Source organism: Anser brachyrhynchus (genome assembly GCF_964034855.1).
Source record: "Anser brachyrhynchus genome assembly, chromosome: Z".
NCBI classification, from domain to species: Eukaryota; Metazoa; Chordata; class Aves; order Anseriformes; family Anatidae; genus Anser; species Anser brachyrhynchus.
The window spans coordinates 18,376,551-18,404,394 of NC_137697.1; the positions used below are offsets into that span (position 1 = coordinate 18,376,551).

At 41.3% G+C, this 27,844-nt stretch overlaps 1 protein-coding gene across 2 annotated transcripts in view; it reads right to left on the reverse strand.

The window, feature by feature from the left end:
* Positions 1-12,503: 12,503 nt before the first annotated feature.
* LOC308186008 (interleukin-6 receptor subunit beta-like) overlaps positions 12,504-27,844 on the reverse strand; it is a 42,161-nt gene continuing 26,820 nt past the window's right edge. For both annotated transcript variants that reach the window (XM_080574800.1, XM_080574799.1), the window contains 4 exons: positions 26,405-26,548; positions 23,901-23,997; positions 21,695-21,758; positions 12,504-17,837 (listed from right to left, as the gene is read on the reverse strand). In XM_080574800.1, the coding sequence (XP_080430926.1) occupies positions 17,352-17,837; positions 21,695-21,758; positions 23,901-23,997; positions 26,405-26,548 (791 nt within the window). In that variant the 3' untranslated portion in view covers positions 12,504-17,351. The remainder of the gene's footprint in view (positions 17,838-21,694; positions 21,759-23,900; positions 23,998-26,404; positions 26,549-27,844) is intronic.

Sequence of the window (27,844 nt, forward strand, 5' to 3'; positions counted from 1 at the left end):
AATAAGACCAATCATCTTGAGTTCAGTTAGTCTGGAAATGGAATTCTAATAGTAAATTTGAAATAAATAAATTCTGCACAATGGAGTATTGCAAGTTGGGGCATATTATGAGTCCAACGTGCTACTTGGTGATACCTATAGTTTTATATCAATGAATTATTGCCTTTGGTGTCATAGTTTTAAAAGTGAAAATTGAACGTAGTGACACAAATGCTGAGATCTGTAAGTGGCTAAAATAATTCAAATCTGTCGGTGCTTAGTTCAGAGAGACTTAGTTTTCTCACCAAAGAATAGTGTGGACAGTTGAAATTTGTAGATATTGTTAGTGTTATTGCCTAAAGAGAATCTAAAACCTAATTTTGTTTGCTAATATATAAACAGAAAAACAGTTTTCAGCCTGTATGTTAGGTTTATTTTTATATGGTGAAAAGTGTAATTAAAATAATAATGAAAACTAAAAGAACTGTTCAAAAGTTTTTTTTTCTAATGTAAGATACATTCAGTTGCTTATTTTTAAACTTCTTGAAGATCTCTGTGTATGTAGTTTTTATTTAAAATTCAAGAATGCTTCATTTGTAGGTAAGCACCATTGCAGGGTCTGAGTGTATTAGTATGGAATTTCCTCTGCAATCTCTTAAGTATAAAACAGCTTAGGGAACTTGTCTGATAGTATGTGGAGGCAGCTACATTCCCCATAGTTAGAGTACACCTCTCTAATGCTTCAATTCTATATTCTTTGAGTAAATAAGACTGTTGAGAAGTTATCTATGAACTCCATTTTTCATGACGTTTTCTGAAACCACAAACTCTTTATTATCCAAGAAGGCATAAGAAAAAATTGTCATGGCAGTTTTATGATTTTTGAGCAGAACAACTGACAGCAAAAATGAGGGTTTGGCTGTTTATTTATTTTCTCTTGAGAGCTTCAGCTTACACTTTATTTTGATTCATTGCATTTTTTTAATGTAAGATAATCTAGTGCCAAATTTGATGCAAGACTTAAAATTGGTGTATAAAGTATGTTCTATACTAGCCATGCTACTGACATTTTTCTTCTCACATTGAGAAAGTTACCTGTCTTTTTTGATTTGAAAGACTGTTATCAGCTACTGAAAAAGAGTCATTCCATCTTCCTTTCACTTAGTCCTTGATGTCCTGAATGGAGAAATAGCTCTTACAGTGCCGATGCACCTAGTTGGTGCGCTAGGTAAAAAATCTGTGATGATTCCTAAAGGATAAGGTCGTGTTTTCATCTAAGGACTAATCTTTTAGTTTTGAACTACTGAGAAGGTTAATGCAATGATAAAACGCTCAGATCTGTTTTATCATACCCGTTTTCATTTGTAATGCAGTTATACAAATTACTTTTTGTCCTTGTGTTCTTTGATTGTTAAATGCCAGTGATGGAGGGTGGGGGTTAGGGATGGAGGTAGGGGAAGGGAGTTGTTAAAAGATGTTTGGTGGGAAATGAGCAGGTTTCTTAGAAGAATAGGTAGCTCTATTCAAACCTGTAGTGCACAGGCTTAAAACTAGTGCTATGGTGGTGGGTAGAGCATGGTCTACTTAGAAATTGGTACTTCATAAATACATAATTTTCATAATAATTTGATCAAAGGAATGAGTGATCTGCTTTGGAAATCAAGAGAGTAGTTCGATGTGCACAGTTCCTGTAGCTTATCAGTAGATCATTTCTGGTGTTTTTCTCCATGATGCAGGAGCCATGATCACTTTGTTTTACACAATACCTGTCACAACCTGGGCTCAAATATACCTGGGGATCCTCTGCACTACAGCAGCAAAAAAACATTTTTGTCCCTTCGCTAAATCAGATATTTCTGGTAATAAAGAAGGCCTTTTAAGCTTAATAAATATATATCCAAACTTGTTCCATGTTGGCAAAATATATTTTTGCATTAATGAAGCAACTAGGAAATGGTACAAGTAAAGAAATATCAGATGTTACTACTATGTTGTTATTTTCTTTGTAAATAAACAATGTCCCAAAGTTTTATTGGCATTAAAAAGTGGCTGGACGGCCGGGCCCAGAGAATGGTGGTGAGCAGAGTGAAATCCAACTGGCGACTGGTCACCAGTGGTGTTCCTCAGGGGTCGGTGTTGGGGCCTGTCCTCTTTAATGTCTTTATTGATGATTTGGGTGAGGGAATTGAGTGCACCCTCAGTAAGTCTGCAGATGACACCAAGCTGGGGGGAAGTGTCAATCTGCAGGTGGGTAGGAAGGCCCTGCAGAGGGACCTGGATAGGGTGGGTCAATGGACAGAGGCCAATGGGATGAGGTTCAACATGGCCAAGTGCTGGGTCCTGCACTTTGGCCACAACAACCCCATGCAGCGCTACAGACCTGGGGGAGAGTGGCTGGAAAGCTGTGCAGAGCAAAAGGAATCACAGAATCATCTAGGTTGGAAGAGACCTCCAAGATCATCTAGTCCAACCTCTGTCCTAACACTAACAAGTCCTCCACTAAACCATATCACTAAGGGCTACATCTAAACATCTTTTAAAGACCTCCAGGGATGGCGACTCAACCACCTCCCTGGGCAGTCCATTCCAATGCCTAACAACCCTTTCAGTAAAGAAGTTCTTCCTAATATCCAACCTAAACCTCCCCTGGCGCAACTTTAGCCCATTCCCCCTTGTCCTGTCACCAGGCACATGGGAGAATAGACCAACCCCCACCTCGCTACAGCCTCCTTTAAGGTACCTGTAGAGAGCAATGAGATCTCCCCTGAGCCTCCTCTTCTCGAGGCTAAACAACCCCAGGATGGACCTGGGGGTGTTGGTCAATGCTCACCTGAACATGAGCCGGCAGTGCCCAGGTGGCCAAGAATTCCAAGGGCATCCTGGCTTGTATCAGGCATAGTGTAGCCAGCAGGACCAGGAGGTGACTGTCCCCCTGTACTCTGCTCTGGTGAGGCCGCACCTTGAGTACTGTGTTCAGTTTTGGGCCCCTCACTACAGGAAGGACATCGAGGCCCTGGAGCGAGTCCAGAGAAGGGCTACGAAGCTGGTGAAGGGCCTGGAACACAAGTCCTATGGGGAGCGGCTGAGGGCACTGGGGTTGTTTAGTCTGGAGAAGAGGAGGCTCAGGGGAGACCTTACTGCTCTCTACAGCTACCTGAAAGGAAGGTGTGGGGAGCTGGGGGTCGGCCTCTTCTCACAGGTAACTAGTGATAGGCCTAGAGGGAATGGCCTCAAGTTGTGCCAGGGGAGGTTCAGGTTGGAAATGAGGAGACATTTCTTGTCAGAAAGAGCAGTCAGGCATTGGGATGGGTTGCCCAGGGAGGTGGTGGAGTCACCGTCCCTGGGGGTGTTCAAGGAAAGGTTGGAGGTAGTGCTTAGGGACATGGTTTAGTGGGTGACATTGGTGGTGGTAGGGGGATGGTTGGACCAGATGGTCTTGGAGAGCTTTTCCACCCTTGGTGAGTCTATGATTAATAACCTCACTTCCACTAAATTCAGAAGAAAAGCAGCAAATGGCTGTGAAGCAATTCTATCTTTTGCTTGATTTATTTTTTTTATTTTTAAATCTCTGCCCCAGGAGAGTTGAATTCTTTGTTGGACTGAAGTTGGCAAGGATGTTACAGGAATGGTGGTGGGGGGTTAGTTACTTGAATGTGTCCTCATTCTTCAGTTACAGGAAAGTCTTTCTGAACACCTCCTGCACCCCCTCACCACCACACCCTGAGTGTACAGGGCATTTTCTTCTCCAGAGAAAACTACCATAGTTCCAGCAGGCAGAGTTTGTCATTTTAAAACAGTAAGTTAATAAATGTGCCTGTGTAAGGGTATGTCAAAATTTCTTTTATTTAAGTAGTATCAGGGGTTCATGCAGAATTTTTTCTTTTTAACATCACTATATGTCACGTTATTGCCGTGGATATTTTCATACTAAAATTCACTTTTCAGTGCTTAAACTTGTCTATCACTTTGTATAATTTTTAAGAATTTAAATAAACATAACAATCATTAAGGTGCTAAGGTTTGTGATGTGCTTCTCAACACATTAAACATTTACTTGGTCAATAGGGATCTTGTGATTTTGAGAGCTGTCATGTTTATAACGAATCTGGTTCAACTCCTACTGGTCAGATGATTTAGTCAACACATCTGTGATATGGATAACTGCACTTGATGTTTCTCCTCTGAATGTGAAAGCAGGGAAAAACAGAGCTGAGAAAGGTTATTGAGGTATCTTAGCAATCGTTCAAAATTATATATTGCCTTTTTGTATACTTCATAATTTCCTTAAATAATTTACTCCCTGAAGCAGAAAATATAAATAAAAATATATATTTTAGAGGAGGTGGCTGAAAATTAACTAAGAAAGGCTGTCTTTTAGAACAAAACTTTTGTGCATACATGACTTGTTTTGCCTTGTTGTTTTAAGAAACGAAGAAGACATGAATGTCAGTACTAGTCTTTCATTAAATGTCCTGTTTCACTTTCAGATATTGGGAAGACTGTGTTTCTTTCTCTTCTGTTTTTCTCTCTAGAAAAAATCTTTAATTTCTTTTTAAAGATAGAGCCTAAAGAAAAGCTTTAATTAAAGTAATATTTTAAAAGGTTGATTCAGATTACTGGATTTAGAAGTTCAAAGCAAATTCATTGGTTCACGTGCAATGTGAACTCTGAATGTATAATCACTATTGCAATGATTATAATAATTTTATTATGCTAGCATTTTCTATAATTGCTTCTCTGCTTTGTTCAGTTTTAAAAGGATACTCTTTATTATTTTACAAAGACTCATTTAATAAGACTTTAAAGCTGTACAAATCTTGTCTTTCCACTAGTTTGTTGTTTTCACCGCAAGTGTGCAACTTGCTTGCAACCCAGTTATCCTGCCTAGTTTAGTCTGGACTAGGTATGTAGGAATAGATACCATGCTGCAAGTCATATAAATCTATGTTGTAGGTGAGCATGAAGGCCAGAAGCAAACTGATCTGTGTTTTTGAATGAAATATAGAATAGAGAGATGTTATGAAATGGTATATATTAAACAGGGAAAAAGAGGCTTTTTATTTTTATTTATTTATTTATTTTTATTTTGGTTTGCATTCTTGTCAGAAGATATTTGGGGTAGATTTGTTATTAAAGAATTTGTTGGAATGCAGAGGAGAGGCGCCAACCTCCACAAAAGATGTTGATTGGATATTTATTATGATAATTGTAAAACATGATTTGATTTGGCCAAACATTATTTGTATCAGCAAGGAGATCCCCTGATCAGTTAAAGATCCTGAGAACCTTGGTATGTTTGTTCTGTTGCTTAACCTCCAAGGAGAATGGAAAGACAACAGCTATACATTTATGGTGTCAGCCTTGGGAGAGCAGGAGGCTGCTTTATAGTGCTATTTCTCAGATAATCTGGAATACGCATTAAGTCACTGAAATATTTTCTTCACTCTTCTAATTTTGTAACAGGACTTACAATAATTGCTTTGTTCAACCAAAGTGTAGCAATGCTGAATTTATTATTTGAAAGCACAGTTTAGAATCTTTGGTGGAAAAAAAAAAGTGGTAGAACTAGGTCATTGCATTGCACTGAATGTACTAGAAATAGGCATTTAATGTTTTTACACCTAGATGAAAAGAACCACATATTGCATGTTAATTCATTCTAATAAATCACATTCCCTTTGATCATTTTTACTTGGTAATTTATAGTTGCAAGGAATGTGGTAATTCAACAGTTATAAACATAGAAACATAAAACATAGAAATCGTGCTTTTATTTAAGAACTTTCTGTTCTATCAGATGTGTAGCTCTAGTCCAACAGTAGCTCATAATAGCAATTGTAATATATCCCTTTTCAAGTGATCTTATTTCCTGGCATCTGTGTCATCCTCGGCCAGTAAGGTAAGAATTTATGCCTTTATGCTTTTTATAAGACAGCTGAATAAAGTTCTAGAAAGACCATAAAGGCAAGAATTATTTCTGAGGCCATAGCAGCTTTCTATATCATAGTTCTCAAGAGCTGTATAAAAGCAGTCAAACAGCATTCCTCTCCCCTGCCTCCCACAAGTTTAGAATAGCGCAAAGTGGGACGTAAACATTGTGACATGCTGATTCTACTGTTAATTCTAACCTTCTAACAGGTATGCTTGAGGTGTGAAATTATAGAATCAGAGAATCATTAGGATTGGAAAACTATTAGGGTTGAAAAATCACCTCCCTTTTCCTGCTGGCTACACTGTTCCTGATACAAGCCAGGATGCCATTGGCCTTCTTGGCCACCTGGGCACACTGCTGGCTCATGTTCAGGTGAGCATCAATCAGCACTCCCAGATCCTTTTCCTCTGCACAGCTTTCCAGCCACCCTCCCCCAAGCCTGTAGCGCTGCATGGGGTTGTTGTGGCCAAAGTGCAGGACCCAGCACTTAGCCATGTTGAACCTCATCCCATTGGCCTCTGCCCATCGACCCAACCTGTCCAGGTCCCTCTGCAGGGCCTTCCTACCCTCCTGCAGATCGACGCTACCCCCAGCTTCGTGTCATCGCAAACTTACTGAGGGTGCACTCTATCTCCTTACCCAAATCATCAATAAAGATATTAAAGAGGACAGGCCCCAACACCGACCCCTGGGGAACACCACTGGTGACCGGTCGCCAGCTGGATTTCACTCCGTTCACCACCACTCTCTGGACCTGGCTGTCCAGCCAGTTTTTAACCCAGCAAAGAGTGTACCTGTCCAAGCCATGGGCTGCCAGCTTCTCCAGGGAATACTGTGGGAGACTGTGTCAAAGACCTTGCTGAAGTCTAGGTAGACTACATCAACAGCCTTTCCCTCATCCACCAGGTGGGTCACCTGGTCATAGGAGGAGATGAGGTTGGTCAGGCAGGACTTGCCTTTCATGAACCCATGCTGGCTGGGCCTGATCCCCCAGTGGTCTCACAGATGCTGTGTGATTGCATGCAAGGCAACCTGTTCCACCACCTTCCCTGGCACCGAGGTCAGGCTGATAGGCCTGTGGTTCCCCAGCTCATCCTTACGACCCGTCTTATAGATGGGCAGCACATTAGCAAGTCTCCAGTCACCCGGGACCTTTCCAGATGACCGTAATCGCTGATAGATGAAGGAGAGCAGTCCAGTAATCACAGAATCACAGAATGTGAGGGATTGGAAGGGACCTTGAAGATCATGTAGTCCAATCCTCCTGCTGGAGCAGGAACACCTAGATCAGGTCACACAGGAACGCATCCAGGTGGGTTTTGAAAGTCTCTGGAGAACGAGACTCCACAGCCCCCCTGGGCAGCCTGTTCCGGTGCTCTGTTACCCTCACGGTAAAAAAGTTTTGTCCCATATTTAAGTGGAAGCTCCTATGTTCCACCTGGCACCCATTGCCCATTGTCCTGTCATTAGGTGTCAACTGAGACCAGTGCAGCCCAGTTGAGCCCACTGCAGCCCAATTTCACCCACTGCAGCCCAGCACAGCCCCAATTAGCCTAGTTTAGCCCAATACAGCCCAGTAGAGCCCATTATATCAGAGCCAAGTAAGCCTAATTTAGCCCTGTGCAGCCCACAGCAGCCCAGGATAACAGATCCAGTGGAGCCCAGTGCAGCACAGTTTAGCTCAGTGCTACCCACTTTAACCCAGCAGAGCCCAGTTTAGCCCAGTCCGGCCCTGTGCATCCCAATTTGGCCCAGTGCAGCCCAGCACAGCCCTGATTAGCCCAGTTTAGCCTAGTGCACCCCAGTAGAGCCCAATTTGGCCTGGTACAGCCCACTGCAGCCCAGGATAACAGGTCCAGCTGAGCCCAGCACAGCCCCATTTAGCCCAGTGGTTCCCAGAGCAGCCCCGATTAGCCTAGTTTAGCCCCATTTAGCCTAGTTTAGCTCAGTGCAGCCCACTGCAGCCCAGTATAACAGGTCCAACTGAGCCCAGTATAGCCCAGTGCAGCCCCATTTAGCTCAGTGCTGCCCATTTTAGCCCAGCAGAGCCCAGTTTAGCCCACTGCAGCCCAGTTTGGCCCAGTGTAGCCCAGCACAGCCCCAACTAGCCTAGTTTATCCTAGTTCAGCCCTGTTTAGCTCAGTGCAGCCTAGTAGAGCCCATTATAACAAAGCCAAGTAAGCCCAATTTAGCCAAGTGGAGCCCCCTGCAGCCCAGGATAAGATGTCCAGTTGAGCTCAGCTTAGCCCAGTGGAGACCACTTTAGCCCAGTGAAGCCCTGTTTAGCCCACTGCAGCCCCATTTAGTCCAGTGCTGACCACTTTAGCCCAATCACATCTGGCAACTCCCTCAGCACCCTCCGGTGGATCCCATCTGGCCCCATGGACTTGTGAGAGTCCAGGTGGAGCAGCAGGTCTCTTAACTGTTTCCACCTGAACTGCGGGTGGTTTCTTCTGTTCCTCATTCCAGACTTCCACTATGGGAGGCTGAGTACCCCGAGGGTAAGTAGTCTGGCTAGTAAAGACAGATGTAAAGAAGGCATTGAAGAACCTCAGCCTTTTCCTTACCTCAGTATCACAGATTTCACAGATTTCTAGGTTGGAAGAGACCTCAAGATCATCGAGTCCAACCTCTGACCTAACACTAAGTACTCCACTAAACCATATCGCTAAGCTCTACATCTAAACGTCTTTTAAAGACCTCCAGGGATGGTGACTCCACCACCTCCCTGGGCAGCCCGTTCCAATGCTTAATAACCCTTTCAGTAAAGAAGTACTTCCTAACATCCAACCTAAAACTCCCCTGTCGCAACTTACGCCCATTCCCCCTCGTCCTGTCACCAGGCACGTAGGAGAACAGACCAACCCCCACCTCTTTACAGCCTCCTTTAAGGTAACTGTAGAGAGCGATGAGGTCGCCCCTGAGCCTCCTCTTCTCCAGGCTGAACAAGCCCAGCTCCCTCAGCAGCTCCTCATAAGACTTGTTCTCCAGACCCCTCACCAGCTTGGTCGCCCTTCTCTGGACTCGCTCGAGCACGTCCATGTCCTTCCTGTAGCGAGGGGCCCAAAACTGAACACAGTACTCGAGGTGCGGCCTCACCAGAGCCGAGTACAGGGGCACAATCACTTCCCTAGACCTGCTGGCCACACTGCTTCTTATGCAGGCCAGGATGCTGTTGGCCTTCTTGGCCACCTGGGCACACTGCTGGCTCATATTCAGCCGACTATCAACCAATACTCCCAGGTCCCTCTCGGCCAGGCAGCTTTCCAGCCACTCATCTCCCAGCCTGTAGCGCTGCTTGGGGTTGTTGCGCCCCAGGTGCAGGACCCGGCACTTGGCCTTGTTGAACTTCATACAGTTGACCTCAGCCCATCGCTCCAGCCTATCCAGATCCTCCTGCAGAGCCTTCCTGCCCTCGAGCAGATCGACACACGCACTTAGCTTGGTGTCATCTGCAAACTTACTGAGGGTGCACTGGACGCCCTCATCCAGATCATCGATAAAGATATTAAAGAGGACCGGCCCCAGTACCGAGCCCTGGGGGACACCACTAGTGACCGGCCTCCAACCAGATTTGACTCCATTCACCACAACTCTCTGGGCCTGGTTATCCAGCCAGTTTCTAACCCAGCGAAGCGTACGCCAGTCCAAGCCCCGAGCAGCCAGTTTCTTGAGGAGAATGTTGTGGGGAACTGTGTCAAAAGCCTTACTGAGGTCAAGGTAAACCACATCCACAGCCTTTCCCTCATCCACCAAGCGCGTCACTTGGTCATAGAAGGAGATCAGGTTCGTCAAGCAGGACCTGCCTTTCATAAACCCATGCTGACTGGGCCTGATCGCCTGCTTGCCCTGCAAGTGCCGCGTGATGACCCTCAAGATAATCTGCTTCATGAGCTTTCCTGGCACTGAGGTCAAACTGACAGGCCTATAGTTCCCCGGGTCTGCCCTGCGGCCCTTCTTATAGATGGGCGTCACATTGGCTAGCCGCCAGTCAACCGGGACCTCCCCCGATAGCCAGGACTGCCGATAAATGATGGAAAGCGGCTCGGCCAGCTCCTCCGCCAGTTCTTTCAGTACCCTCGGGTGCATCCCATCCGGCCCCATCGACTTCCGCACATCCAAGCTCCGTAGCAGGTCGCCAACCATTTCCTCATGGATAGCGAAGGCCACGTCCTGCTCCCCATCCCCTTCCACCAGCTCAAGGCACTGGGTATCCAGAGAACAACCGGTATTGCCGCTAAAGACTGAGGCAAAGGCGGCATTAAGCACCTCAGCCTTTTCCTCATCCTTAGTAACTAGGTTTCCCCTCGCATCCAGTAAAGGATGGAGATTCTCCCTAGTCCTCCGTTTCGCGTTGATATATTTGTAAAAGGATTTTTTGTTGTCTTTAACGGCAGTAGCCAGGTTGAGCTCCAGATGAGCTTTGGCCTTTCTAATTTTCTCCCTGCACAGCCTCGCTACATCCTTGTAGTCCTCCTCAGTGGCCCGCCCTTTTTTCCAAAGATTATAAACCCTCTTTTTTCTGCTAAGCACAAGCCGCAACTCTCTGTTGAGCCAGGCCGGTCTTCTTCCACGCCGGCTCAGTAGTCGTGTTCCCCCCTGCATCCAGTAAAGGATGAAGATTCTCCTTGGCCCTCCTCTTGCTGTTAATATATTTATAAAACATTTTTTGTTGTCCTTAACCATAGCGGCCAGCTTGAGCTCGTGCTCAGCTTTGGCCTTCTGATTTTCTCTCTGCGTATGCTGGCAACTTCCTTGTACTCTCCCTGTGTTGCCTGTCCCTTCTTCCACCGGATATAAACTCTCTTTTTCTCCCAGACACTCAGCAAAAGTTCCCTGTTCAGCCACGTTGGTCTTCTTCCCCACCAGCCCATCTTATGGCACACAGGGACAGCCTGCTTCTATGCATTTAGGCTTCCTTCTTGAGGAGCATCTGGCTTTCCTGGACCCCTCAGTGAACAGTCACCTCTGCCTATAACAACATAATTATTTTATATACCACCTAAACTGTTGCTGATGCTTTTTGCTTAGCTGATTGGAAGCCTTATTAATGTTTGCGCGGAGGAGGAGATTTTTGTTTGCTTTATTTTTATTTGTTGTTGCTCTTTCCCTTTGGAGAACTGTGTATGATTCAGCCTCCTCATTCTTTTTTGTATTATGAGGAGGTTAATTTCTCTTTATTTATTCATTTGTTTTTTCCTAGGGAATAGGACAAAATGTGATTTGTGTACTAGGAACTGTGAATTGAGATAAGTTTGAAATAAGAGTGAAAGATCAGATGCATAAATCACGGAGGATTAATGGCGATACTTACTGGTTGATGTGGACTGCATTCGTGGAAGTGGATTAGCTGCAATGTGAGACAGAGGAATACAAGTAGTTTGCAATGAGACCCTACCATTACAGGGCTGCTTAGGCAGGAAGCTGATTTGAATTTTTTACAGGATCTTGGCTTTACCACTGTGATTTGAACTTTGAACACAATAGACGACTGCCAGCTCTCTGGAATTACTTTCAGATAACTGGGTTGCTGTTGAGAATACGCCCTTTCCATCACAATACTTTGAATTAATAAACAGGAACCTTGATTTTTAATATGATTCTGTGCATATCAAGGTTTTGCAAACTGCAGTCAGGGTTTGGCTGTAGCAATACCTTATTTTGACAATGCTGCCATTTGTTGCTGCAAACATATGCTGATTCTAAGTCCTGAGAGAGAAATGTCCAAGAAAGATTCATGCTCCTTAACTTTTGCTGAGGGAATTACAGTGGTGAAACTGAAATGTTAAAGCCAGTCTGTACTGAAAGTTCAAAAAATAGAAGTGTAATAGTGTAGGAAGAGCGTCTTCAAGAAGTTATGCTATGCTCCACTGTAGTATAAAATCCAGTGCTACAATACCCCCTTTTGAGCTATCACAGTAACTTTTTGGGTATCATCTGAAATTCTGCAAATTTCTACATATAGTGTGCTAGAGACTGTTACAAACCAAACCAAACCAAACCAGTTCTCATATGTCTCTTTCCAGTTGAGGCCTATTTCTTACACTGTTTATTTGAGATGACTGAGTCTGGCCTTAGACTAAATCTGGATGCTTTCAGCTCATCATCTTCCAATTAATAGAATTGGTGTTTGCACACCTCAACTGAGATGAAACTCTTCATCAGGCTTTTCTGGCCTTCACATGTTCCTGCTGCAATACAAGCTCAGTGCTAATATGTAGGAACTACCTTTTTCTAGCAATTTACACGTGCCTGTGGCATGGCAGACAGCACAGAACTGCATGCATCTTTATTACTTAATCCTCTTACCCTCCCAAAAGGGTGCCTGCATGCAAATTGCCTGGAGGAAACAGTCTTTCTTACTCTAACTTTCAGATGGACAACTGGAAAAATTTTAGGAGAACATTAGCTGACTTGGCCCCACAACACTTCCAACAACAGACTGAGGTTTGAGTGGCAGGGAGTGTTTCCAGGAACTGTTTCTAGCACAAATGGAGTCTCACAAGACAGCTGTATGAGCTATTGGTGGCTTGCTTCCTTTGGCAGTCACCCATGAAAGTGTAATTTTTGGTAGTCAAGATGTGTCCAGAAAAACAGGAAATTTCTGAAGTGTGGCAGATCCCCCATTTTTGGTGTCTTCTCAGTGATATATGATCTTAGATTTCTCCTCAATGTTTTTCAAGTTCTAAAATATAACGTTACCTGATTTCTGTCAAAATTCTACTCCTCCAAGGCTGAAATCACTCTTCAATTTATGTCCAACTTAGGCCAGCTATTTGAGCCTTTCAATGTGGTGGCCCACCAAACACACAGCTACAGATATCATAGCAGAAAAGAATCATAATTCTGGCAATTTCCATCAACCATTCACTTAAAGTGAATACCAGAATAGTTATTTAATGGCCATTCACAAGAAAAGGTGAATGTTTCTGAGAGCTGTGGATGTTGGCTTGAGTCACTGTGAGTGAAGTTCAACAGTAGCAATTAGTGTTTGGGAAAGGTCAGGTAATACTTATAAGAGCTTTATTGTTCTGCTATCCATTTCCATTCTAACCATATATCAAAAACGGGCTGCAGCCTGCAATTCTTCAGGAAAAATAGTGGGTCTAATATCCTCCAGCCTAACTAGACTCCGGCATCTTCAGAAAAGACCTGAACCTGTGTCATCACAAGTTCCCTGGCCTGTACTGTCTACTGCTGTGGTAGTCAACATTTTTCTTTGTCATGCCCATGTCTACCACTTCAACAAATCCAGATTTCTTCTTCGGTTAGTTTCTTTCTGTAAAATTTCTGCCCTGGCCCAAGCAGGGATGGCTTTGTGAAAGGAAGAAGGAGTCTTTGAGGAAGGGTGATATGAATGACAGTTTCTAGCACAGCGTGTTGTTTTCAGTTCTATCAGTCAACCTGATGCTTCTGCTGTAGAAATAAAATACATACAAGGATGAAATTATTCTCCCAATAAGCACTGAGTAATTCACCTTTGTGGCAATCTTCTGTAAGCCGTGTTTCAAAGTGACTGATGAAAACAGTCCAGAGTCCATAACCCACCTTCATACAGTGCTCATCAACACATTAACTAAAACACAGTTAACATAATCCAGGCAGTTGACTCACAGCTCTTTAAGAAAACAAAAATGGAGAGAGACGGAAAAAAAAAGCAGCTCAAGAGCGTGCAACACAAATCAGGAAGTTCTGAGACAAGTTATCTTGTAAGTAAATGGCTTTAATTAAATGGTTCATTATTTTACAGTTTTTGTAACAATTTTGTTACAATCTGGGGTTGACTCGGATTGTTAGGCTTCTCCTGTACTCTCTGCTTTTAGAAGGACTATGTTCAAGTGCAGATGCCATTGTGCTATAAGGTGGCTTTTAAGGTTGTCAAAGTACTCCTAAGAGCTTAGGTTTTTAGGGGATTTATAGATATTCTTTAGTTCCTATTATTCTATTTGATAGTTAATACAGAAGGAAAAAGGCTCTGTAACCTACTGTTCCAGGCCGAGTAGCTATATATCTTCTATCTGAAACACTGTAATAATTTTAAGTGCTGTCTAATTACTGTACTGTAGTCTCACCTTAGGCGTAAAAAAGTGTGGAAAAAATATATCGCTGTGTCCGTACTATATAAGAGTATGCCAGAAAAAAATTGATCTAATCTTGTTACCAGAAAAAAAAACCCCACGACATATATTTACACTTTGCTCTTTGCTGGTGCTAGTTTAATCACTACCATGACTATACTCTTTTTGGTGTCACAGCTGGCTCACAATGGGCCACGACTTTGCATCCACAAATCTCTTTTTCTGGGTTACCTACCTAATTTTTGACTGTGTCTTACTAGATGCACTTTTTATTTTCAGGAATGTAGGTATGGAAGCTATTCTGTCATGGAACAGGTTTTGCACCGTTGCCTTGTTCTTCCTCTCGCATCATGCACTATTCTGCTGGCAATTAAGGTGATTATTTAGCCATAGGCCTTATCTAGGCTCTGTGCATATCTTGCATATTCAAATGGTGACACACAGCCAGATGTTACTCTTTGTTATATGAATATAGTGAGAATTCGCTTACCTTCTGTGCTCAACTGTTTTACCTCATTCTTTTTTATTGTCCTATACTATGATGTTGGATTTTTTTTTAACCCTCCTCTACTGCTCAATACACAGGCTATACTAGAGACTGAATATTACATTCATTTCTCTGTGAATATAAAAATGCTGAAACACTGTAACCCTGCAGTATATTATCCTATGCTATGAATCACTATGCTTAATGTACCTCTAGGCCTACAGTCAAGTGTCTAAAATTTCATAAAGTCTAAATTCTCACTAATGCTAACATGGTCATCTGGAGTTATTACTATATGCTGCTTAAAAAAAAAAGAAGTATTCAAATGCCTTGGGATTTATGATCCTCTCTAGTTTTAATTTCCCTCTTAATGCAATTGACAATACTGAAGCTAAGAACATGACTGAAAACACTTGAACAGTAATACACCCAATAAAATGAAATATCTTGCACATCTACTAGTAGAGGCAGCCTTCTGTAGTCAATACACATACACACATTTTTAAACAAGTTGCCCCTAATTTTAAGACCACAACACTCTGTGTCTCTGAGTCTGTGTCCCTTTTGACTGGATGAGAATAGCAAGCATAGTCTTCGATTTCTCTCCACACACAAGCTTCATTCTTTGTTCTCGAAGGATACCTCACGATGAAGTTATTTGTTTATAAGTAATCTCCATACCAGGATTTTTCATGTATCTTTCATTCTTCCAAATGTATGATTTACATCCATAATATAAGTATTGGATGTGGTATTGCTCTGAGATCAATAAAGAATTACATATACCGTGAGCTTTATAACTGAGAGTGAAATACACCCTTCACTTACATTACAAGCAAATAGGTCCATGTGTACTTCTAATGAAATTCTCCTACCCTGATAAATGGATTTTCTTTAGCAAGATGTCAGTCTATGGTTAATATCATTAAGGCAATACTCAGTGGGTCAAAAGCCCAGACTGTCTTTTGAGTTTCATATATAAAGGCCACTTCATATACTGAAAGTGTTCACAAGTCATTAGTTCGATTCTATTTGGTTACCTTATACTTTCTACATTATATAATAATATGTACTGTTTTAGTAGGTACAAAGTAAGAAAGAATGAATTCAACATTTACAGGGGCGAGTGAATTATTGATGGTATTAACTGCACCAGGAAAATAAGTAGTTCTGCCCATAAATGAAAGAAACATTACTGGTCAGGGACATGGAAATTTCTTAGGTTTGGGAAATAGGCAATTTAGGCTGCATTCAGGTGACTACATGATAATAATTGTGCATGACTGGAGGAATTTATTGTCCATAATAGTTATTCATTTCAGCCCCTCTACTAGAAATCGCAAGTACCAACTGCCTTGCTAAAAGCAGGATCAAATGAATTCTCCTAAATTCAAATGAGGCAAAGTCATCTGATCAACATTAAACAAATGATGAAAGACATTTAAAAAATGATTATTTAAACTTTTGTGATGGTCTGGGGAGTGTTGCTGTTATCCATTCTTTGAATAAGCAGAAGTAACAAGGGTGGGTGGTAACAGGTACATTGCTTTGTGACATAACAATGCATTTTATGTGCTAAGAAAGAATGATGCAAAACTCACAGTCAAGTGCAGATTGGTAAAAACTGTGAATTAAAAAATTTTTCCTGTGGGCCTCATTGAACTAGTCAAGTGGGGGACTTGCAATTTCTCTGATCTTTTTGCAAACATGGTTATTCTAGAATTCATAATGCCTAATATGCCTTGAAACATTTGAGTGAATGCAAACCATCCTTCACTTATAATGAGAGAATTTTAAAAGATACCAGTCTTGGGAACATCCAGTGCTTAGTGTAGAGTTGATCAACTGCTTTCTCCACAAAAATAATCTCAATAATATTTTTTCAATAAATCTCAATAAAGTCTCATAAACTAGAGTAGACAGTAATAAACTGGGTCTTCTACAATAACTGCAAACCATTAATGCCTACAGAGTTTATGGGTAAGAACCATGAACTGGAAAAGCTGGAAAGCCAGTTCAGACTCATTGTGTTGTGCAGATACATAATGCGGTCACATATAGATCAGAAAGAGGAGACCCTTATAGTCCCTATATTTCAATGACACCTTCTCTATGCAAACTTTCGTGGATGACTAACTGAACTACCTATACAGCTCTCAAAGTCTGTTCTACAGATTTCGTTACTGCGTACAAGGTGAAATTTTATCTGCAGCTACCTCTCGCAAGAGAACAAGAATGTATTTCTATGTCTTTATAGGAAGAAATATCCTTAATTTAATGCAACTAGAACTCCAGTAGTAATAATTATGCTTATTATCATCTTCACTTACACAGCACTATTCATCTAAGATTAAGTGCTTTAAATAGGTGGAAAAGCATCGTTTTCCATTCCTAAATTCAAGGCTTCTCACAGTTTTGTTCACCCATCTTTGACCAGCTGGAGAGGATCTTTGTCATGGTAGGCATTTTTGGTAGAATTTTTACTAAAGAGCTAAACAACCTTTAAAAATCAGATCTTATACTGGTCACACTAATTAGTGAACTCCTCTGAAGACTGGAACAACACTGTTTTTAGACCAGAAGACTTGAAATGGCTTCTTCAGTGTGCTCAGACTAAGGAATTAGCAAGGAGATGCACCTTATTGGAAGGTTTTTCATACAGTTCCCTAAAAATTTTTCCAGTGTGAAGACAGTAGGAGTTGCCCAAAATGACCACGGTGAAATAGCTAATCTAATTATATAGTCAATCTATTTCACCAAGGAGCTTATTAAGTAGAACATAACCATTGTCACAAGCTCACTGTCCTAATGCCTCCATTCAATGATCAGAGGTTTTGGAAATTGAATTTTTGATAAGGAAAAGTATGCAAATTCCTCAGTCCAAGTTGACTTGTCCCATCAAAGTTGGTACAGATGGCAAAAATACTACCTGGCTTTGTTTGAGGTAGTCTTGGGGAGCAAACAATACCTGATGCTCAGTTTGTGCTGGCTTACTCCTTAGTTCCATTTCCAGGTTAGGATGAGCAGCTATTGCAGGCAGCTTCACTGTTAGACTCATCAGGGCTTTCTGGCTGAACTCCATGCTGGTGTAGTCGCTCAAGAGTGGTACCGTAATGGAAATGATTCCTTCTTTTTCACTTGTTACTGTTTTTTCAGGGATTTCTTTGTGTCTTATGTTTATGTCTATGTTATTCCTAGGTTCTTCTGACTGACAAGTGTCATACTTCCTGACTTCTACACCATCTGTAAAGTGCTCTAACTTCAAGGGAACCTTTGCCTCATGCTCTATGACATAAAGGCTGGTAGTATCATTGTCTGTCAGGGCCTGAAGCAGTGACTTTGAAATGGGTTTCCAATTCGTCTGCAAGGCAAAAGGAGAAAATATAATTTCAATATAATACCTTAGCAAAGTGCAATTGGCTATTTACTGAAATAAATATCAGAAGAATTAAAGCTAAGAGATGGTCTGGTCCTGCCTATATAATATGGCTAACTAATATGTTTTATCTCATCTACATTGGTTTTATAAACATGAGTGAGAATATTTATTGCCCTAATCCTGGTCTCTAAATTGGAGAGTTATATATTTGATGGGTGGACTATTCAGTGGATAAGGAATTGGCTTGAAGGTCACACCCAGAGAGTGGTGATCAATGGATCTATGTCCAAATGGAGACTAGTGGCAGGTGGTATACCTCAGGGGTACCTCAGGGGTCTGTCCTTGGGCCAGTACTGTTTAATATCTTCGCCAGTACTGTTTAATATCTTCATCAACGACATAGACAGTGGGATAGAGTGCACCCTCAGCAAGTTTGCAGATGACACCAAGCTGAGTGGTACAGTTGATATACCAGAAGGAAGGGATGCCATCCAAAGGGACCTGGACAGGCTTGAGAAGTGGGCTCACATGAACCTAATGAAGTTCAACAAGCCTAAAGCAGGGTGCTGCACCTGGACTGGGGTAACCCGAGACGTGAATAAAGACTGGGACAAGAACGCATTGAGAGCAGCCCTGCAGAGAAGGACTTGGGGTTTCTGGTGGATGAAAAGCTTGGCATGAGTCGAGAGTGTGAGCTTGTAGCCCGGAAGGCCAACTGCATCCTGGGCTGCATCAACAGAGGAGTGGCCAGCAGGTGGAGGGAGGGGATTGTGCCCTGCTGCTCTGCCCTTGTGAGGGCCCACTTGGAGTGCTGCAGCCAGGTCTGGGGTCCCCAGCACAAGAAGGATGTGGGGCTGTTAGAGCAGATCCAGAGGAGGGACATGAAGTTGGTCAGAGGACTGGAGCACCTCTCCTATGAAAAAAGGCTGAGAGAGCTGGGGCTGTTCAGCCTACAGAAAAGAAGGCTCTGGGATGACCTCACTGCAGCCTTTCAATACTTTCAAAATACTTTCAAAGGGCTGTTATATAAAGGATGGAGAAGGACTCTTTACTTGGGTAGATAATGACAAGACAAGGGGGAATGGTTTTAAACTAAAAGAAGAGAGATTTAGATTAGAGGTTAGGAAGAAATTTTTTACTCAGAGAGTGGTGAGGCACTGAAACAGGTTGCCCAGAGAGGTTGTGGATGCCCCATCCCTGGAGGTGTTCTAGACAAAGTTAGACGAGGCCCTGAGCAACCTAGTGGGTGGTGTGCCTGCCCATGGCAGGGGGGTTGGAGCTAGACGATCTCTGGGGTCCCTTCCAACCCAAGCCATTCTGTGATTCTATGATTAATATTTCGGCAAAGTTTTTCTTGCTTTTCTGTATGCTAGAGAGAAAATGCAGTGCTGATAAAATGTAGGTTTCAGGATGTGCTGTTCTGAGACACAGATTTCAAAAAGTTTTACCAATGTGCTACTACAAAAAGGCAGCAGCTTGAACAGCAGCGAAACCAACTTTTGCTGTAAGCCTCAGCATACAGTTTGTTACTCATCTTAATGCCATGATGCAATCTAAGTATACCTTGAATTACAAGCTTTTGCAAATTCTGGATCGTTAAATGGAGAACCATTTGTAATGCCAAGCATCTTTGTTTTCCACTTAGATTGTTTTTCTGGGCTTTCCCACCCTTGCTGTAATATTTTAAATACTTTATTTTTATTTTATTTTATTTTATTTTTTAAATATTTTAAATACTTTAACAATTATGGCCAGGTTTGTATGTTCTCTGACACTGTAAAGCCTCTGCTTTTGTTTCTAACTCCTCAGTTGCCCTAAACTTGTTTAAACTCTTACAGTTCTTTTGCAAGATACAAATAGGGATGTATTTTTTATTTACTTTCTTCCTATAATTCCTGTTCTGACCTGGAAAAAGAGTGCACTGTTCTTTGAAGTCTCAGCAATCTTGCATAAAATATCAGTTTTTTTTTTCTAACTGGAACTTGTAATGGGATGAGCAGACCCCCTCTGCATGGTAAGCATTTGTCTTGTTTCGAATAAAGACCTGTGTGATATGTACCTTCACTATCATGTTCATTATGAACAGCATCCCTAATGCTATACCTAACAAATCTAAAATAAGCTCTGTGTGAGCTTTTGTCTTTTTTAATCATGGGTAAGAAGAAAAAGCATCAGTGATAGACTTTCCATCTCCCAGGACCAACATGGGCTGACAAAGCAGGACAAGATTCTGCTCCCACCTCTGATACCCTGAGTAATTGCAATACCAAAGCATATTCTGTGCCAGCCTTTGCATGCATACAGGAATCTTCTTGACTCCTGCTGCCTTGGGCTCATGTCCTCAAATTACATCTGAGGCCCCTTTCATCTACTTCTCCTTATCCATTACAACACAGCACTATGCCCTCACTGTGCCTGCAGTCTCACTAATGTGTACAAGAGTGATTACAGCTCCTACTAGAAAACAGACTGTTTCTACACAATTAAATGTGAAAAATGAAAGAGGACAGATTTCAGATTTTTTGTTTGTTATACAAAGGAAGAAAGCAATGCTGATCTGCAACTAACCTTTTGATTACCAGCTGCCTGTCAGCACCTTCTTAAATTTCCTAGCTAATGGTTTACCTCTGGTGTCCTATATTTGGATTGTGTCTGGCTGTAGATACCTTCCAGCTTCTGGTATGATCTTAAATTGTGCTCTTGCCTTTTGCTATCTGAATATGTAACTTTAAACTCTCCAGACCTTGACTTCAGCTTAGCTTGACAATAGCATATGTTTCCTGTTACCAGTTTAATGCTTGAGAACAAGGAATTGATGCATTTCTACCTCTACCTATCAGGATCCACAGAGAAATGTGTATTTCACTTGGTCATTTATCGAGGCTAGCTTTTCTCTGCCATGCTTTTGTCCTAAATAGATAGATGTCTGCTTCGCTAAAGCTCACATTGTTTTCTTGAGAAACTAGATCTAGAAGTGTGAAACTAAGTTCAGGTCTGCCAGGAAAGTCAAAAAGATGTTAAAAGGAAAGCAGCACAGGTTCCTGTTCTAAATACATGATGGTTGGCAGTCTGAGACTTGGAAGATAAACTGAGGAGTCCTAAAACTGGAGCAGAAGCACTTATTTAAAAAGGAGGAGGTAAGCGGAGGAAGATGGAAGGAAGGTCACTAATTGGCAAAGATGATTAACGTGGTTTCTAGCTAACTTCCAGGCACTTTGTCAGTCCTGAAATTCAGGTAGCCTTACTAAAACACATAGGAAATCAATGGGTACGGCAAGGTTTGAACATGCTACTGAACTATAATGCCTCTTGACTAATCGATGCCTCCTCAGACAGCTACCAGCTGACAAGCCAGAGCCCTGGATTGCTCCAGAAGCATGTAAAGACTGAAGGGTGAAGACTGGATTCCAGAAAATACCTTATACATTACCTCCTGTGACACTTTTGTGGAATTAGGCCACAATGTGTTATTTATTCTCTATTTTGAGCAATGTGCTCAATTCCAGTTCCAGTTGTCGAAAAGTGACTGGATATTAGAACTGAACATCTCCCTTTGCATTACCACTCCCCCAGTTCAACTTTTTCTTATTCTTTTAACAACCATACCTTTAAGTATGCTGTATTATGTTTTCAAATAAATCTGAGAACCTTTATAAAACTAAAAGTCTCTGTCTGAACAACCTCCTAGTGTCATGTATTTCTAATGTTACCCTCGTTTCCCAATTGTTGAAACTAGATTTATTAGGTTGTAGTGTGAAAAAAACACACTAGTGTTACTGATTAATAAGTCAGAAAGATCTCCCTTGTGCATTTTTTCACACCATTGGAATAGTACTTGCCATATCTTGTATTGCACTGCTGTTTCTTGGATTCGGTACACTTGGCCAGCATGATATTTTCAACCTGTAAATAAATATTTTAAGTTTACTGTCAGGTTAATTGACTTGCATTTCCTATACATTTAAATTAACTGCCATTCCTACCTACATTTTATTGGTATTTTCATGACCATCAAAGATGTTCTACAATGATTATTAACCACAATGCCAATTAAGAAACGAAGGCCAAGCTTGTTAGTCTGCATTGAACTGCTGAATTGGTGAAGTAAACAACACCCAACAAACAAACAAGAAAACAACAAAGCAAAAACAAAACAAACAAACAAAAATATATGTTTCTAGCTTTCATGCAGTGATCCTGCTGTTCTGGAGGAGACTGTCCCTGAGACCTGCATGCTGGGATGGGGATGGCAATGAGGCTTCTACTCTTCCTTCACAGTCTGAGGTGAGCTCTTTCTGGGACAGATTACACTGTCTTACCATTTCATCTGATACAAGCATAAACATAACTCTACTAAACTGTTTCTGCCACAGCTGTAGATGAAGGGATAATTCTCCACAACCTGCTGCAAAATCAAAATCAACCATGTTTGTTTCAGAGCTTCAACCTCCCGGGGTGGGGGTTGTAAAGCATAGCAGGGTTCAGAATGGAGCCGTTCAAATTGGTTTCATCTGGCTGCTTTTCCACAGCCCTCTGGTCAGAGGGTTGGACTTTTCAGCTCCTTCCTTGAACCCAGGGGCTCAGAAGCAACAATACTTGCAGCATGCCGCTAGGCTCTTCAGACTCCCATGGCTGTCCACCATGGGGGTACGTGCAGGGGAGGCCCCGGGGCTGCTCCCCCTGTGCTGCTGCTGAGAGCTTGGGCGAGAAGAAGCTGCCTTTCATCTCCCACACCAGAGGCACGAAGCAGGGGCTGCTTGTGAAGGAGTGTCTGGAAAGCAGTGACACTGGGCAGCCATAGTAGTGGCAAGGCCCAGCTGGCTCCCTCACCACTGATCAGGCTGAAGTGAGGGGCTGTGTCCTCCGTGCCCCTTTCTGAGAGGAGAGGCCACAATGGCACTGTGCCCATCACTCCTGCCACCCTGGGGTGCTGGAGAGCATTGCTCAGCATTTTCCAGCTGAGCTTCTCCCTGCCAGCAGCTGCTGTCAGAGCTGCACCATGGGACCTTTGGGCAATGACTCATATCCATACAAAAAAAATCAACACATTGTGAGAGACTGCATGAGGTTATCTAGGCCATCATCCTGCCTCTGTGCTGACTTCAGTGTTGTCTGGTCTTAGAGTCAAATCTAGACTTTATTAGAGGTCAGGTACTACGTCTTTGTTTAGGTGAAGCTTGCTGTGATGCCTGAGGCAGTAGATTTATCTGATCTCTTCTCTGATCCTATGAAGATGGGTTTTTGTGTAGCTGGTTAGTCCCTTCTTAACAGCTTCAAATTCAGCATCTGAGGCTGGTGTTTTTTAAAGGGAGAAAAAAGGCAGGTGGCATTCTAGGATATCATAATAGTGATATGAACGGTTGTATGCAAGTAGGCTTATGAGTAAATGAGCATTAAAACCAATTACTATGTGAGACATTTTTCTCTCAGTGTTAGTGCATACGCCTAATATTGCACCTGCACCTCATATTAATTTGAGGGGAAGAGGACATCTTCCCTTGTCCATATCTTGCAGGTGCCCTTATTACTCTCTCCTCTTCCTACTCATCCATTTGTTTCTCCTTCCCATTATGGGTTATGTGCATAATTTGTACAGTTAACATCAAAATGGGCTTGCAGGAAAATGCTCAGATGGCAACAGTTTCAGTATGCTGGTGGAATTTACCTTTGTATTTCAATGGAAAATACATGATCATCATTTGGGAATGCAAGAGTAAAATAATGAAATGCACTCTTCTGATTTCCTTATACATAGCCTATTTTCTACTGGGAGAAATGATCCATGCTCTTTTCAAGAGTGTTTGAGACAGGAAGTAGTCAGGTAACTCTATAAAAAATAAAAGATTATAGGTTTTTGACAGTATTTTAATCAGCTTGTTACTGGTTTGTAAATATTCTCATTGTGTAAATGAGTAGGGTGGCCTTTTTGTCTTGCTCTTTTGATTTGAGTTGCTTGCAATGGCAAAAAAAGGCCAGTGCTATGAAACTTAGGGTTAAGTAAAAGGGAGGTACTGCTAATAGCGTCATTCAGTGTTCACTTCTTACCTTTTAAACACCAGAGAACAACTCACATGTGCAAAAACCAAAACAAACACCATGCTGAAGAAAATGCCAATCATAAAACCTTCAAATTCTCCTTTATCTGATGGGAAACAACAGAAAGATTGAATCAAACTTATGGTATCAAGTATGGAGAGGCCTTATTGCCTTCACTAGAGAAATACTTCAAACATATGTGAAATGTAACACGTTCTGGGATTCCTGTAACTGAAATTTAGTTTAAACAAAATATGGGATTTCTCAGACTGAGGCTTCCAAGTTTTTATTTTTAAGAGATCTTGATACATGCCAAGCTCTTAAATACACAATTCAAAGATAAACACTGTATAGTAAAAGAAGTATACCTACTTCCCACGTAAGTGAACTCTGGCTTGTTTAACAGGTCAAGTCTCTGCCACAGGTCTGACTTGGTAGGAAACTATTTGATTGAAATTGACATTTAACGTTTCAGGATTTTATTTTTTTTTTTGTGGTCAAACTCCACCTGGTCATGCTAATAGTAACATTTATTTATTTAGTAGATGACATGCTTCACCCATTTGGAATATTAAAATAATTTTATCCTCAGTCAGCCATTTGTCAGACTTCACTGTAAACCTACATCTACTATCGCCCATGTTAACAGATCTGCTTATGTTATAGATCTCTCCACCAGCCACCCCAAGACAAAAGTTTCAAAATAACATCAGGAAGGTGTGGTCAGTGCATGGTTGTGTTGCTGATACTGACAAACTATATTTGCAAAATGACTGCTTGCTTTTTCTTTTCCCATATACTCTCCAGCAAAAAGTTCTCTTTTAAAATTGAACAGCTACTTAATTTTGCTTAAAAACGTATTTGAAAAGTTACAAATTGCTTTGTTGCTGAAAAAGACTTTTATGACCAAGAAACCTGAGATTAAGTAACCTGTGAAATACTGGGGAAAAGTGGAAATAGTAAGTGTAATCTTTAAATTCGTTGTAATTACTTACATTTTTAAAATATTGCATTAAATTAACTCTGAAAGTTTTATCTTAATATATGTTCAATATCATGGATGGAATAGAAGTACTGCAGATAAGCTCCAATGAAAACACTGATTTACTGTGCTGTCAGGAGAAAGGATTTATGTGGGGAAAAAAAATGCTGATTTCAAATAAGGTTTTTAATTTCTTTCCTGTTTCTTTCTTCATCAAATTTTTGACTCTTCAGTTGTTTGTATTAAATGAAGGGGCTATAAATACAAAAATGCTGTAATGGTAAGAAACCATTAGAATCTCTGAATACCTCAAGGTACTTTTCCTGTGACAGATACCATTTTAGCCTGCTTTTTTGTTATTGTTTTGGGCTTTTCTTGTAGAAAGCTTCACTTGAGTGAAGCTGTGGTCAAAATTAAAAAGGGTCTACTGTGGTGTTAGATTGTCTAATTGATAATGTGTTAAAAATATTTGAGAGTCTATGTTTTAGCTAACCCCAAAGTTACTCAAAACACCTTCTAGTCCTACAATCCAAATCATTTATGAAAACATTGAAAAGAACTGGCCCTAAAATGTTGCCTTGGGGGACCCCACTGGTGACTAGCTGATAGCCTGATGTAGCCCCATTTACCATAACACTTTGAGCCCTACCTATCAGCCAATTGTTCACCCATCGTATGATGTTTTTGTCTAGCTGTATGCTGGACATTTTGTCCAGTAGGATCCTTCGAGAAACCGTATCAAAAGCTTTACTGAAATCCCAAAAGATCACATCAGCTGGTTTCCCTTGATAACTAGATGGGTGATCTTATCATAAAAGGAAATTAAATTTGTTAGGCAGGACCTACCCCTCGTGAACCCATGTTGGCTGGGACCTATGACTGCATTGTCCCCCAGGTGCACTTCAATAACTCCCAGAATAATCTTAGCATAATTTTACCAGGGACTGATGTGAGACTGACAGGCCTGTAGTTACCAGGCCTGGTAAAAGTAAAAAAGTACTTTAGTTATTAGAAAACAAAAGATCTTATCAACTGTCACGCACAGTAAGAACAACTGAAAGAGGGACTTTTTTATTGTTAATGGCTCAGAGGACTAACTGGAAATCAGCTCTATTCGATTGCTCAGGATTTTGTCAAGAACAAAGACTACTGAACTTAACCAGTCACAGACAGAATATTTAAACTGGCAAAATCTGTGATGGGAGTCAGCAGTAAATAACATTCTGTGAATAGTTAACTTAAAAAAGGGCAGAAAATGTTTCAGAGATGAGAAACTCTAGCTAAGTCTTCTCTGCCTGTTAGGTAAAGAAATATAAGAGTTACATAATATATAGTATGTCTGTAAGAAAGGGACAATTTTGCATTTGCTATCAGTAAAGCAAGGATTGGGTAAGAGACCCTGTGCATGAGCACTTTGTTACTCCTTGAAAAGTAGGGAAAAGAGAAGGGGTAGAGAATAATTATTTATATATTGGTGTATAAAATCAAGATTGATGATGGGCAACACAGTATCATAGGGCTTCTACAGTACCGTATTTTAGAGTACTGAAAGGTTGTGAAAGAGTCGGCAGTCCTTCTCCAGCATTAGTGAATCCTGAAATCTGTATGCGGTAGATGGTCTTTCCCTTAAGTCCAGTAAGGTGGTAACTTGTGGTAGAAGAGTTGACACTAGCAGCTGAAAACACAATAGGGGTTAGGGTGTGAGGCAATTAGGTGATCTCTGTTGGCTGAGTCTGTAACAGTGCAGCTGACTGGGGAGAAGGCAAAATTTTTATGCCCTGATCCATATCTGGAGGAGGCCACTCTACACAGGTTTTCTTTGGATGATTATAAGAGGTTATTATTCTCCAAAATACTTGCATGCATTTTGATTCCAGGTATAAAAAGCATGATTTTCTAACACACCACGATGCCTAGGTGATATGTGCAGTAGACTGTGTATAATAGGCAATAGGCCTGATTTGCTGAACAGTGGTTTTAATGAATACTCCTGGCTGTAACAGTTGAAATAAGGACAGGTTCTCATAGCAGTAAGGGAATAATGTGTGTGTTAAGTCCTGTCTTTGATCATGGAGAGAGAAAAGCATCTGAACTGCCTGTAAATAATGACTGAACAAGATTTGCAAGACTAGACCTTTGCTTTACTCTCACTACTGTAATCAGTAGTTATTCACCTTGATCAATATCAGTGATATTACTTTAGTTTCTGTACAGAAAAATGGCCATGTATTCTGCTTTATCTGCATTTTAGGCCTTTTAGCTCAACCTTTCTTTCCAGATGGAGCAGTTTCCTCTAGTTAGAATTATTTAACCAACCAATGCAGTAGAATACCTTTAACATGGCAGAATTTAGTTTTCAAGTTTGCTACTGAGAATTTGAGATCTTCACAGAAGTAGAGATGGTGCTGTAGCCTACAGGTTTCCCCAAATTCTCAAGTAAAATTATTCTTCCTTTCTGGAAAACATGGCAATCTGTTGTTGGGTCAGTATTTTATTGACTGATTCGGAGAGAGGAAAAAAATGAAGCTCAGTCCTGGACACTCCCGTCTGTCTCCTCTTCCACTCTCTGATAGGTACCTGGGGAGGAATAGAGCTCCCTGAAGTCACTGTCAAGTCCCCTGCTAACTTAGGGGACCCAGGGCTGCATACTTGAAGCTTTTTTTACCTTTTATGGTTCTCTAAAGGCATATGCCACCACGAATTATAGAACCCTTGTTTTTCTCCTTTGTCAGACCCTAGGTCTTGGGTTCTATTAGTCTTTCATAACGTCTTTAATTTTTTTGAAAGTCAATATGTGCAAAGTTAATGCATTATTATTTACCACAAGAAAAGACTTCTTGCTGCAAACCAGAAGAAAAATGTTTATAAAATAGATACTTTTTTTTTTTTCAAACTTAAGAGTTTGAAATCATAGCTATTCATTTATTTCAATGTGTATAAATTTAAACCTTGGAAGTTAAACAAAAAAGCT